The 15,397-nt window shown below is 37.6% G+C and overlaps 1 protein-coding gene across 2 annotated transcripts in view; it reads left to right on the forward strand.

Moving 5' to 3' along the window:
- LOC145770181 (sialin-like) overlaps positions 1-15,397 on the forward strand; it is a 64,673-nt gene that overhangs the window by 11,376 nt on the left and 37,900 nt on the right. For both annotated transcript variants that reach the window (XM_082581770.1, XM_082581775.1), the window contains exons 3-4: positions 1,907-2,140; positions 6,347-6,521. In XM_082581770.1, the coding sequence (XP_082437896.1) occupies positions 1,907-2,140; positions 6,347-6,521 (409 nt within the window). The remainder of the gene's footprint in view (positions 1-1,906; positions 2,141-6,346; positions 6,522-15,397) is intronic.

Consider the following 15,397-nt stretch of genomic DNA (forward strand, 5'->3'; position numbering starts at 1 on the left):
TTTGTTAGGTCACTTTTATAAAACTACCCAAAATAAAAGATGCAGTTCCGCCCCAAAATAAAAATAAAATATTTAGTTTGTTTATGCAACTGTGTCATGTTAATTTCACCAACATTTAAAATGCTACTGCTGAAATATACAATCTCAAACCAATCATAATATTCATTTATTTCAAAGCTTTCCAAACTCAAAACCTGCCATGCAAGCTGGCAAAATATTTGCTTTGCAAGATCTTGTGTGAAACATGGCAGCTTCACATTTTTCATTAATATCTTGAATCTTGACTTCTGTTCTGTGGAGACAGATCCAGTTGTTTGCATTAACTTGACCTGCTTTTTCTAGTTGCAAAAAAAATGTTGGCAAGCTGCATGCATAGAAAGTGTTTCTTGTGATGTAGAAAGCATATTTTTATAGTTTTTAGCTCAAGCATTCAACAGTTACTGCTGCACGACGGCATGCATTGGTTATGTGTACCGTACTACAGTATAGTTTACTGCAGATGTATAGCCCTTGGTTTTGATGTCAGCAGTTAGCAAGCGCTTGCAATACTGCAGAAATTTGACTATGAGAGCAACATATCTAAAACATTATATCTGGATGTGCAATGTGCTGTGCATGTCTATCTTAATTTTGATATTACTTCATTGGTATAGATATTATACAATAGAGAATTAATTAAAGCACTTGAATGCATACTCAATGAGGTGTTTTAACACAGATAAGTTATTTTTAAGATAAGCAATGGATTCTAGAAAAACATTGTACAGATATAAGGTAGATTGTAGAATGTAGGCTACAGTGTGCAAAAAAAGGTTTTACTCTGATTACAAAAAATAACACCTGAAGAGGATACACAGTGAGGATAGTAACATTAAATTTATAAAAGTCAATGAAGATCCAAATACTTTTTATACAAAATATTTAAGTGGACGTCGTTTTTTTAGTTGTGGGGTGTAAAACAATATTTGTTACTGCTACCTCCCATGCAGAAGCACGAAAGATAAATTCAGTTGTTCTATCTTGATTTCTTTAGTAAGAAATTCCAGCTAGCTGGTGATCTTGTTATGTTAGTTTTTCACTGTTATCATGCACCGCATATATTATATTTGGGCAATTTCTATAAAAGCGTGCAGATTTGAGCAAATTTAAGTTCTGCCCCCCCAAAATGGTTTGGTCTCGTACGGCTATGCTCTACGCCTATGACCCCACCAGATTCCATTCATTCATCCCCGACACCGATACCCGTTCCATCGGCTTAAACTACAGAGACGAGCGAAGGTGAGCCTCAACCATCTCCGTACTCGCGTCGGGCTTTTCCGCTTAACCATGCACCCATGGGGAATGGCCTCTTCCTACTCTTGTGAATGCGGTGCTGAGGAACAAACTGCAGACCCCATCATCAACGGTTGTACCACCTTCAAGCCACCTAATGGCATGGAAGGTCTTGGATGATGAAACCAAAGACTGGCTGCTTTCTAGTAGCCTTCCATCACAGTTCGGGAACATCGTGAATCTGAGGTGGTAAAAGAATAAACTTTTAGCCCCAGAGGCTCACATGACGACGACGACGATCATCATGTGCCATCCGAGCTGAAGGTTGGCTGTCATTTGCTACCACACGTCATGTTCCTATCATAGCAAAAAGTAAACAGGAACTCGATTGAAAAAAAATTAACCTACCCCCTTACTATCTTACAAAAATCTTTACCTTTGCTGCTTATTATGAACTACTAAAGCGATACCCAACACTAAACATTTAACATTTAAAGGCTTGCATACAGGCACCAGAAAAAAGTTTCCAAATTCACACTGTTACCGATTTTGAATATAAAGTAACAACCCCTAATAGTAAAAATTATCAATTCATAATCAAATTTATTCAAAAATTTTTTTTTTGTTTCATCAGAATGGAATATTTGCCTGGAACTCCGCTCAGCAAGGACTTGCGCTCGGGTGTTACTTTTATGGATACATATTCAGCAATATACCGGGAGCATGGTTGGCTAAAAAATATGGGTTCAAAATTGTTCTTGCCACTTCAATGATATTTTCTTCAATCATTACACTCTGCTCTCCCGTAGCTGCTTACAGTAGTTTTGCACTGTTTGTCACCTTGAGGATAATTCTTGGATTTTTTCAGGTAAATAATTGTATGAGTGTAAGGTAGCTATTACTGACAAAAAATTGTACCAAAAACGCAAGAATTAAAAGCTGTTTTAGATAATGAGTTGTAAGGTTGTATTTTGAAGAAAAGTATTCAAATTTGCTGATTTAAGTGTTTCTGATACACTTCTTTTTAAATGTTTTATTGCTAATGGGTTAATTTGTTAAATTGGTGTCGTTTTAATTACATTCGAAGCTGTCTAGATCAACCCATGGCCACCTGGAGATGCGGCCTGATTTGTCACATTTTGCAGATTTTGATTACAGCTACTGTTAGTGCATGACAGACATTTTTTGAGATGTTTTTACTTTTTGCGGTTTTCTAATGACATAAAACTTTTTGTTGCCTTGGGGAAGCAGTAGCAAATGAGAAAAAGTAAGTTGAAAAACGCAAAATCAGACTGTTATTGAAAATTAACACTCTAATCCAGTACTTCTCAAACTGTGCGTCGCGACGCCCTGGTGCGTCGTTTCACTTTTCCAAGGGTGTCGCAGAATAGTTCCGTTTCTTGGCTGAACTCAGTTTAAGATTATAAAAATGAGGTTAACCCTTTGAGGACCGCTGGGATTGGACCACATGTGTCCCATGCACTTAACCGATTACACCGCAATTAACTAAAAAATTTGCCACTGCTAATACCCCCACTGCTAACCCCCTAATACCTAGTACTGGATGTTTATCCTTCCAAAAAAAAATTGGAAACTCTGAATCATTTTTCTTGGTGTTATTTCAGTTTGAAAACAGTGAAGAGTTGAGGTTACAAGTGCGTTTTTTCCCTTCAAGCTTGCAAAGCATATTTATTTACATTTGTCCAAGCTCGAGTCGAAATTTGCAAAATACTTTCCGGAAAATTTTTCAAACTACGAATGGATTCGTGATCCTTTCATAGTAGCAAATCCGGCAAAATTTTGGATTCAATGAATGACGATTATCCAGGTTTGGTGAAGAAAGCACTACGAATTATTATCCCATTCGCTACGTCGTATTTATGTGAAGCAAAATTTTCTGCCTTGGCTGTGATAAAACCAAATATCGATCACGAATAAACAGTGAAAGAAAAATGCGGGTTGCAATTTCAAAAATTTTCCCAAGATTCAATAAACTTTGTGAAAACAAACAAGCCCACACGTCACATTAAATAATATGCATCGCTTTTTGTTGTTGTATCAATAAACAAAACTTTAATCATAAGTTTCTTCATTTACTTTTATTTGCTGGTGCGTCGCAAGTCCAGAAAACTTTTCCAGAGGCGTCGCAACAAAAAAAAGTTTGAGAACCACTGAATTTAGTAATCAGACTGTTATTGAAAATTAACAATTTGACTAAAATCTTCGAAATCAAATTTTCTTTGTTTTTCAACATGTGAGGATGTTGTAAAGAAAAGAGTAAAAGAAAAGTAGAAGAAAGAGTAAAAATCTAATGTTTAGAAAAATTTATTCAAACGTTCGCCTAAAGTTAGAAAAACCTGGAAATTTCTGCAAAATGTGACAAATCAGGCCGTATCTTTAGGTGGCCATGATCTACCAATTGCTAAATTTTTATATTTTTAGTTGCCTAAAGCGGTTTCAAATGAAAATGGGCGATTATTTTCACTGGTACCAGTAATATAAAAGTTCGCTTTGTACGCAATAACCTTGATGACATGCCACGATTTCACGGTTGACATTGATGCAGAAAAACCTATGATGTGAGATAACAGACCAGTGCCAACACTGCTGTTGCTGTTATGCTCAATTAGCGGCTAATTACCAGCCGACTGGATGAAACAATTAAACTTATAGCGAGATGCCTTCCATTGTGTTGCAATAGTAGGCCTACGTGCAGTTATATATTAATGTTAAATACTGGTAGGCTACTTGTGAATTCATAGCATCTTTTCACAAATTGGGACTAGATGAGCAAATTTTCAAAAAAGGGCACTTTTAGCGCGCGAATAATGTTAAAAAGGACAATTTTCGAGTAAATGATGGGAAAAAAAGCATTTTTTTTAGCGTAAAAATGTAGACTTCGCAGGAAAAATGTGGGTAAAAAGACATATTATACTTAGGCTAAACTTTTGAGACCTAGGCTATATTTGATTCCTATATTCACCTCCGCCCACAATATTTTATAAATAATAATGTAGCCGAATAAAATTTAGTCTAGTAACATTTAGTTGCAGAGGTCTCTTATATTAAAGTAAAAAGAAACAACTATGATAATAATTTATGCAGCTTGTCCTGTCACTCTTTTCTTGTTCTTTTGTCATTGATGACTAAGGTTTGGGTACCTGGCTGTTGTTTAGTCTTGCAAATCATTTTCCATGTCTTTTGGAAATTTAGAAGATCATGCTGCAGTTTTGTCAAACTGCAGAGCAGTTCGCACATGTTATACAATAACGATAATGAATAACTAGCAGCGAGACATCAACAAGCTGATAAAACATTATTGCTCAGTCCGGCATAACCTGCTAATTCTAATGCATCATTTCTAGGGCCCGCAAATGTCAATAAAACCAACAATTTTGAAGGACCTCGTCTGTCTACGAATCAAAAAATAAAGTTATTTTCAGCACGTAGGGGACTGGTTCTAAGAAGTTTAGGCTATAGGATAAAATAAAGTCAAAGTTGACAATTAAGTCAAAATTTGTCAAATTATGGCTTTTGACAAACTTTTTTGTGTTTCTTGAAAGTAATTTTTGTCAAAATTCTCGGAGAAGTATTGTAACTCAGAAACTGCGACACAATTAAACCATATTAACCCATAAAAGCAGAAAATATGTCACAATGCCCACTTGGGTAACTTTTATCGCAAATTGTCCACTGTTTATTCGTTGTTACGTATTTAATTATTCTTATGAAACACTTCCTCTTCACAAACGTGGTCCTTTCGAAGATCAACAGTTTAAATTTTGGGAATAGCCTACTGACATTCTGTAATACAAAAATGCCTAAGCAAGCTAAATCGTGTTCAGCAAAAGTTAGACAGATTTGTCGAGATTTTCCTGATGAATTTAATGCAATCCCGGGGGTGATTTACAGGGTGCAATTTTTGCGAGTGTATGGTGAAGTGCGATAAAAAGTATTTTGTTGAAAGCTACAGGAAAAGTAAACGCCATCAAGCTGGATTGGAGCGACAACAAGCATGGCAATCAAGGCAAACTTTTATTGAACAAGCCCCTTTTATTGATCACGTTTGGGTTGAAAAAAAAATTTTTTTTTAGGTCAAAATAAAAATAGCCCTAATCATTACACATACCGTACCCAGAAAGAACAAGAAAATTCAGTTTCTTTAAGCCAGAAAGAAGTAAATGAACAGAGTTACAAAACGAAATAAATCTACTTAAAGGGAAACTGTAGGCCTAAGCTTACTCAATTTTAGCCCTAGCCAGTTAAAATATAAAAATACGATGATTCCTGGGTCTATGAGTCATTAATGGTAAAAGCTGTGAGAATCTCGAAGTAGTTGCGTTGGCAGGCAGGTTTCGTTCCTAAGAAATGATTTAGGCATCTACTGTAGTGATGCCACCCTATGTTGTTATAATTTTAGCATAAACATATAAAAATAACTGCAATGAAATACAACAAATTCCCACGTACGTTCGGTAGCGCTGATAGATCGCAAAAGTTACGTGTTCCACGAGAATGTAGAAAAACTACAAATTTGCTGTTTTAAGATAAAACTAAGATCAAACTTAAACAAAAATTAAAGCTTAAAAATTGCCCACCTAGTTTCAAACTGGGGGGGGGGGGGGGGCAAAGAAAGAGCTAGGGGGCAAGCGAAGGGACTAGGTGGGCAATTGCCCACCTAGCTTATATGTGAAAAGATGCTATGGTGAATTTATCTTTTCGTTTTACAAAGTATTGCCCATTCACTGAAATTACTGTATATCAGTTGCACAAGTTGATAATTTGGCGACCCATATATTTTCCAGTTGGATGTAACTTTTGGAACGTTATGACGTTTTTTATGCTTGCGGTCAACCTCGTGCCCAATAAGCTACTGAGACAAAAAAACTCTCTCGACCATTGAAGCAGTTTTACGATGTAGCTTTGTACCAAAGGAAAATTTCATAAACCATCCTACGCTTTGCAATGGTTCATTTCCAATTAATACAAATAGAATTTCAAGAAATACCGTCCTATGCGTAACGATACTTTTGTAAAATAGATCAAATCATACACAAAACTTTATTTTTCATAGGGTGTTTCTTTTCCAGCCATGCAAGGTGCTTGGTCAAAATGGGCTCCTCCGATGGAGCGTAGTATTTTGGTATCAATTCATATATCTGGTGCAAGTTTTGGAACATGTGTGACATTGCCTTTGGCTGGCCTAATTGCTGATGAGTTGGGTTGGGAAGCTGTATTTTACTTTACAGGTAGGCTATGCTTGAAGCATACAAAATTCGTATTATGGTACTTTTTGATGTATTTGTAAAGCATGATCGTGGTCAAAACAAATAAATACCGTCGATGCGTCTGTTAATGCTTTGAAATTTAAATGTCCAAAAGAAATAGCCTTTTGTTAATTTGTGTGGGCCAACACAGACTGCACAACAAGGACAGTTGGAAAGCCAAGTATGTTTCTTTGCTTATAGCACCTGAACTTTCCTGCCCGACAACGTCATGTATTCAATTTTAGTGAATTTTAACAGTAAACAACAAACTTTATTTTATACGAAAAATTATTGTAGCCTGTAACAACATGGAATGTTGTGACACCAAAATAAATAAGCGTCAAGGCTGGCCTTATTGGTTTCATAGGGCTGTTGATGCAGCGCCAAATACCTCTGCAATCAGGGCATGGGATGAAGTGGAAGACGTTTTTTCCTACTTTCATGCAGAAATTTTCTTTAATTCTGTCATAGAATTTCTCCATTTCATCACAAAAATTTCTTTCATCTTCCATCTGCAAATTTTGTAGCTGAATTTAAGCTAAACATCCAACGTATCGTTTGGTGTCAAAAGTTAGAACTATCAAACTTTAGAAGAAAGCCTGTATCTGTGACTTTGTTTCGATGCAACTCAATGTTGTTACACGTTGGGATTTATTCTTACGGTAGGGATTTTGGAACATCTGTAAGGAGTAGGGAATCCCTACGGGATTTTTCACAATTGCTGCGCTTTACATCGTGACACACACAATTAGCAAATCAAAAATTAACATTAAAAAAATAATCACAATTATTCACCATTTTCCTCTTTAAATCTATAGGCCTACATACAATAGACGTAGGGGCGTAGTTTGGGAGAGCAAAGGTGAGAAATTGCTTCACCCGCCTCCCGGTAACATTTTGATTCGAAATTTAACACTCTGTTATAGCAGCATTTAACAAAGTTTTATTATTGATTTAGGCTGAAAATACTGTTAGAATGCGCAATTTTGTGGTATTTTTTTGTAAAATTTTCTGGGGAAGGGCACCCAGATTCCTCTGTGGGTGTTCCGCCTTTGGTAACGCGTTTTCTAGGCTCACTTACATGTGCAAAAACACTCATTTGACTCCACATCGAATTTTTTTGCCGAATTTGATTTCCACTTTATAGCTGTAATCTACTGCTCTCTGTTTTATTACTTATGTCGACTCGTAAATATTGTTTTTTGTCGTTTAAGTAGGTGGTACTATTAAACGTGGCCGATTATGCGGAGTTAACTAATCACTGCCAAGTTTGCATAGGGACATGTAAGGATTTTTGAATGGCGCTTGTTGAGATTTAGCGATTTTTTGCATGGCAACATTGGACTGCAACCACTTATCAAGAAAGCGCAGCAAGGTGTAATGCATTAAAGTGGCTGTATTTCGTGTAGGCCTACTGTCAATTCATGTGAAACATTAGGGGCCTGACTAGATAACTGTTTTTTTTCGACTGCTCAAAGTGTATCGTCAACAAGCTTTTGCGGGTTGTGGAAGCGTCGGAGTGGCTGGTTTAGTTTGTTTTGCTTTCGCGGCGACTTTTGTCTGGTGTGTGTTTCGAGGTTGTAGTGGGACGCGAATTTTTTTCCACGAACTTTCTGTCTCATTTGCATATTTCTGTAAATGTAGCTATTACTGGTTCTGTTACTTCGCATAGAGTTTGTGTTAACACCGTGGGAAAGCAAACATGTTTTCGTTTGCGTGTTTAGATCAGTGGTTTCATTTTGTGCCTTATGTTCGTAAGGTCAACGGTTCGATGCCCAATTTTTTTTCTTTAAATTAATTTTTGCGGGGCACAAAAGCTTTTCAAAAAAAGTAGGGTTAGGGTCAGGGATGGAGGAACCATTTTAAAAGTAGCTGGGCCCAGAGGCGCAGCAGTCAAAGTCAATCCAACTTCTGGGGGGCGAAGCCTCCCAGACCCCCCATAGCAATGCTGATTCCTAATATTTGATATCGTTTACACCAGGGATCACCAAACTTTTTTCTTTGAGGGCCGGATTACTGCGAGATTAACAGCTGCAGGCCGGATGCAAATTGCGAAAAGATAAGCTATTTAGAATCTCCATTGACTTGAATTGAGCACAATAAATAACAAAGTCAGCGGTGGAACAGCAAAGTTCTGATGGAAATCGAAAGGTTGCTGGAAAAGTTATCCCCTGCTGTGATACCCTACAGGGCATCGTGCTCTTGAAAAAACATTAGGCCCTACATCTTTCCAAATTTGGCCTAGGTTGTTCCGTGTTCCCATTTGTGGTGGCCTAATGATAAACAGCAACGTCAGTCCTTTACAAAAAGTTTGGTAACTTTTTTCCTTAACAGTTGTAGTGAAGCTGTTATTTCCGCAGCACGTGGCGGGCCCGATGAAATCAGTTCGCGGGCCGGTTCTGGCTCGCGGGCCGTAGTTTGGTGACCCCTGGTTTACACCAGGAGTCGGCATCTACGGCCCGCCAAGAAAAATCATCCGGCCCGCTGTTCCTTTACAAATTATAATATGTGGCCAGGCCAGTGGTTTATTACAGTATAATCGAATGGAAGAACAAGTACTTTTCATTAATCATTTTAGTTGGCTCACGTCTTTGATTTGCAGCATTTCTGTTTGTTTAAACAAAGAACTCAACATAAAGCACCATTATGATACAAAACATATTATTTTTTCCAAGTTACTGTAATGGGTCAAACAAGGAACGGCGAAGTTAATCTACTCAAAAATAGCTTTAAAACAGCAAATTTCTCTGTTACAAAGGAAAGGAAAACCAATGAATCAGAAAATTATTTTGCTAGCTATAAGGTATCACAATCAATTGAAAAAGACAAGAAATCGTATAGTGATGGAGAATTTGGGAAAAGGTGTGAGATAGATGTTATTGAAAACATTTGTCCAGAGAAAAAAAAACAAACTAAGTTACTTTTCAGATATAAGCCTAAGTCTTTCAACAAGAACCGTAACTAGACGAAAAAAAAGAGATATCGGAGAACGTAACATCTAGCAAAAAGTTATTGTAATGTTGTATATCTACAGTTCTTTGCAATGGCAATAGATGAAAGCACAGACGCGACAGATAAGCCTACAGCTGAGCTGGCAGTATTTGTGCGTGCAGTAAATAAAGATTTTGATGTTTAAGAACTTGTTCAGCTGATTCCCGTCAAGGATATTACTAGCCGATACTCTGAAGGCATCAGGCTGCTTCAACGCCTTGAAATGATGCCCCTGAATCTATCAAAACTGGTATTAATAGGCTACGGCCCGCCAAGACCATGTAAAGTTTGGCTTTGGCCCGCTGTTAGAAAAAGTTCCGACCCCTGGTTTACACATTGCGTTTTCATAATTGCCTTTCGTGCCAACAGGCAAAATGTTCCATTTCTGGGCCGGATTTGGTTAAAAAAATTACAAAATTGTTGAATTGCTCGTTGTACAAAATGTGGCGATGTAGGCTACAAATAAAAAGGCAACAATACACACACAGTTAGAATACCACCTGGGAGTAATAATATGCAGCATTATACAGTAGGCTACGTGCATATGTAATGATATCACTGTTCAGACCATAGAGAGCATAGAGAATAATTATATTGATTGATAGATTGCTCCACCAGTCACACGCAACCACATCCATACGTGCTGCACATCAATAATGGACTCAACAGAAGTTTGAAGATTGGATTTCATCATTGAGCTATCAAAGATAATCAAACTAGTGTGTATCAAATGAGTGAAGAACTTTTTTTGGAACTCCCTCTCTGATTTTCCGTTTTCGCTAAGGGAAATTTGGCTTTCAAAAGTGGGTGGGCCAGGCCCACCCAGAAAATAAAGTAGGTGGGCCCAGGCCCACGTGGTTCCTCCATCCCTGGTTAGGGTTAATTCTTAATCTACGTAGTCGGCAGCAGTGGCCGAGTGGTTAGCGCGTTGGGCTCGCAGTCGAGAGCCTGCATGTTTGACTCCAGCCACCCGCACTTGCTGTTGTTTCTCTGGGCAAGAAACTTTACGATAATTGCCTCATCTACCCAGTGATCGATTTCGAGTAATGGGTAGTACCAAATTTAAGTCATAAGTAGAGTAGACAACCGGAAACAGACATTGCCGTCGGCTGCAGCGTGGGTCAGGTGTACGTCGGAAGGCGTACACCGATGCATAGCGCTCAAGTCCGCTTTCCCGCAATGCAGGATAAAGATAAACCAAACCAATTCGGAAAATCTTACTTTTTAGAGTAACCAGAACCCAATTTCTTTTCTCAACTTTTTTAAACTTGGCTAGACTAGGTGCTGTGTCTCCAGGCTACGTTTTTTTTTTCAATGCATTTATAGTGCATCATAGTCAGATTTTTCTTATAATTTTCATTTTATGTGTATTGCGGATTTAAGTAATTTTTGATGAGGACACACGCACGTGTCGAAAACGTTTGAGTTGATTTTTTTTACTTCTGTTATATCTCTTTGCACTAAAACATGTTACACCCGCTAAAGTTACTTTGTTTTGTCTGTCAATTATTTATTTGAATACAACCTACATCAAGACCACACGTAACACGTTGCCAAACGCACTTTGAGCGAATTATAAACAGAATACATCTTTGAGCGAATTAACATAATCAGAAAAACTATCGCCCCCGCCGCTCTTCTCTCTACCAAGAGACTTGGTCTTGGTCCAAGACTAAAACGAAGAAGAAAGTCTCCTGATGCGACAGGCCAAAGTCAAAAATTTATATTGTGACATAATCTTCTGTTTGGCAATGGGTTGCTTTGACACTAATAGCCATGCAAGATGGCTGAGTACACAAATGACACGATACCATGCACGATACATATTGCTGAAACTACACATCACTAAAGAACACAATGTAACAGGGAGAACAAACCATTACAGTGCGATAAAAAGACTATAATTTATCTTTACCGAGATGATTTATATGAAGAAAAAGTTTAATTAAGTCATTGCGGTAATTAAAATTTTCATGCAATTCTATTATTACAGTAGCCTATTATTATTATATAATTGCTTCAGGCTTTCGCGGCCGCACAGAAAATTGTCTCGGGCCGTATTTTTCCCACCTTTAAACTACACAATATGCAGCTTTATAAAATCTTTTTTTTTTGCATATGAGCAGGGTTGCCATACCGTCCTTATTTCTAAGATTTGTCCTTATTTTAAAGGGCAATATCTTCGAAAAATTAATTGTGCTCATTTCTAAGAAATGTCCTTGTTTTTGACTTGAGTCCTTATTTTGTTTTATATTCAACAATTACAAATCTTCTATCTTTTTTTGAGAATATATCAATGAGTGGTATCGATTTGAGAAGCATCCAACATTCCAACACACATCAACTGGACCCCGCTAAGAGATCAAACAATTGAGTATGAGAAAGTTAAGGGGTTAGCGAAACAAATTGATCCGCCAATGGCAATGAAGCATGAGTTCTTCGATGAGGTCTCAGCTTTCATTGCTCTGCTCAAGAAGGTTTCAGATGTTGTGTTCCGCAAGGATGAAGATCTTTACTAGAGACGATTTTTTTCTGTTGCTCTACAAGCTGGTTAGTGTCATCGTCTCTCTTTCGGTCAGTAATGCGTTTGTGGAGCAGGTGTTCTTTCTTGTTTCGGCTCAGTGAACCAAGAAAAGAAACAGACGTAGTGAAATAACAATTAAATCTTCCTTGCATGTAAAAGTATCCTAATCCTAGACTTGAGCTGTCATGAGATGCAGAAAGCATTTTCTACGAACAAAGAGTTGCTGAAACAGATCGTTTCTGGCAAAAACTATCGCCTTGGATATATCATAGCTCGTATAAGTGCAAAAATTTGCTCAAAAACGTTTGTTTTGTTTCGTATGAAAATTTAATTTTAGGTTGTCCTTATTTTGGGGTCTATGTCGATGGCAACTCTGCATATGAGACATCTAATCCTTATTGCAAGCGATGTGCAATGTGCATATATCAGCGACGTCGTTTCAGTGTCGTCTGTAGTGTGAATGCACGCATCATAGTATTTATCAAGTTGAATTAAGAACAGCCTAAATTGCAATTTTTATGTTTAAAACTACCTGTTGTTTCTCACGGCCATCCAAATGAGCACTTTATTCTTCATTTTATAATATCTTTTGAAATATCTATACAGTTGTTTTAGTTTGCTTTCACTTTCATAACTAAATTTAGTTTTAGCCATTTGTGCACAGGGTTTAACTTGTCTAATCGTGTTTTGTCTATTGTCTACGATTTGCGTTACATTGAGATCATAAATTTATGATTTCCATAGCAATTGTCTTGGATTTGATCATTCGGGTGAGATATACATTTCATTGGAACCAGTTAAACGTGCTGCTATGTTTCAATATATTTTTCATAGCCGTATCTCTGTCGTTCACTTGCAAATTCGCTATGGTTCACCAGTGAACCATGGCCCGTGCTACAGGTTGAAAAACCGTGGTCTAGTGCAGTGCTACTCAGAGGTAGAGGTATTGTCATTCGGGTATCACATTTCAAAAAAAAAAAAAAAAATACAATAATGAGTCCAATTTGGTTTTGCAACTTTACACGGTGCAAATCGAACATTTGGTGAGCGCACTCAGTAGGCTACGTTCGCAATGTAAATTCACAAACAGTCTTTCAATAAAGGTGTGTGGTTTTCGAGCTTTTGCAATCCTTTACATTACTTCATGTAGAATGCACGTGAAGCTTTTATATCGGTGTAGATTGAATCACTATAAATCATCAAAGTAAACTTTACTGTTTGAATAAGCACCTTCTGACGATCCCGCAAAGGGTAAAACAGGTTGTAAAGGTTACTTTGATAATAGTGATTCAATCTATTTGAATTAGCTCTGCTTAAAGTGCCCCTGACAGGTTGGACCCAAGTATAGTAACTTTTCTAAGCATTTCTTAGCGCAGAATTATGCTTAGCGAACTTTTTAATCTTAACCTCGAAGCTTGACTGGTTAAGGCGAAATTTATACAAAACGACAGTTCCGCAGCGCCACCACAGGCGAAACTCCATATTTCACTGCTCTGGGACGACTTTGGTGGTGTTACGTCATCCTGGGTGGGCGTCGTTAGCGACGGATGAAACAAATGCTTTTGAGATGTAATCGGTGGATCACGGTTTGGTTGGAGTTGGTACAAGCGGTTGCTTTTTTCAAAGATTTATTGTTTTTTGCAGTTTAATAAAACTGTACTGGATACGTTCTTACAAAACCTAAAATATGCTTGAAGTAAAAAATGAAGAAATCGTACGAATCATCATTCATATTTAATTCATCATCATTCATCACTATTCATAAATAAATAAAAGTTCTCTCCCTTTCTCTCTCATAATGTGCCTTCAGTTGGCCATTGAAATCCGGTGTAACAGCCATCTGGACTTGAAAATTGTTTCGGATTCGCCAAACAATGCATGACGGCAGCATAATCCGATTGTTGCTTCCGAGAGCACCACCTTGTAGTATCCACTCCAAGTCCAATACATGCCTGTAAGCGACTAATTACCGATACTGCCTGCAAGGAAATAAAATCACTTCGTTTAGTGTGCATTCTTTAGCGTTTAGGGTATTTTTAGCCTAATGTAGCATCCTTACTTTTTTGATAGGTCTCCGTTTTCTCCTTTCGGTTTATTGCTTTTTCTCCAGTTCTTCCTGCTCCTGATAAAAAAGGTCCTCAGAACCGCAGGATGTAAGTGTGCCTCAAAATCGGTCAAATTAGTAAAACAAATAGATGCGTCTTTCTTCAAAAGTTCTTTCGTCTGTGGCACTTCATGGCAACATACACATTCATTGGGCTGGGCCATAGACTCGCACTTGTGGCAAACGCACCACATACAGCAGTTCCCAGCACGCCACTCATTGCTGAGATTTGAGAAGATCCAAACCGGGTTGGTGGTGTTAACAAAATCATCTCCAGTGAAGTGAAGAGAACATATACAACTAGTTTTGTATGGTCCATCCCACTTTCGAACACTTGAAGAAAACTTTGACTATTTTCATCTCAGCACCTTGTTTTGTTTGACAGCATGAAAAGATAGCACACGTCTTTGTCACTTACTCTGTCACATAAACAGCAATTTCCAGGCATTACCTCAACCATAAATTAAGGGTACTGTTTGTGAGATACTGCTGTTACACTGCAAATGGCAATAGCCAGATTAGGACAAATAAAAAATTATCCAAATTGTAGCCCTACAAGAGTTTAGAAAAACTGCAATTTTAATTGAATTGAGATGCTGTTTGATAAAAATAAACTCAATCTATTTGATCTAAACCTGATAGTAATAATAAGTTGACTTTTTCATTTCGGTAATTCTCATTTTGCACATGCTTTAAACCAATAGACAGTGTTGTACGCGTCATGGAAATAAATTGACGGCGTCAGCGTCAGCGCGAATTGCCTAAAAACTTTACGGCGTAAAGTACTGCGTAAGCTCTTAAAGAAATTGACGGCGTCAGCGTCAGCGCTAATTTCTAGCGCTATTTTTTGCCAGCGTCTCATAAAACGGAAATATTTCAACCAAGTTTAGGCTAACAATAGCTAAAAATAAAGAGCAGATATTATGTTTTGAGACTGTATTGTAATTAGCTGCTTAGCCTATTAGTTATTTCCTTACAGAAAAAGCAAGCATTTCAAAACGTTTGTCTGACAATTTGCTGCGTTTGGGACGCATAGCCTAGGCTATTGTCCTTTCCAAGTGAAAACATGCGTTCCACAGCAGCGCTGGTTGGTATTGGTGTGTTGTATTTCAAAAATAAATTGAAAACGTTTACTCGGAAAGGTATCACTGTTCCTAACGTGCTGTGATAGTTTAGCATGTATAAATCTTTTAACCAGGTTCACTGCACCAACATCGCTCTTTTCAGAGGCATAAAGCT

This window comes from Aplidium turbinatum, chromosome 1, assembly GCF_918807975.1.
Source record: "Aplidium turbinatum chromosome 1, kaAplTurb1.1, whole genome shotgun sequence".
In the NCBI taxonomy this organism is placed as follows: Eukaryota; Metazoa; Chordata; class Ascidiacea; order Aplousobranchia; family Polyclinidae; genus Aplidium; species Aplidium turbinatum.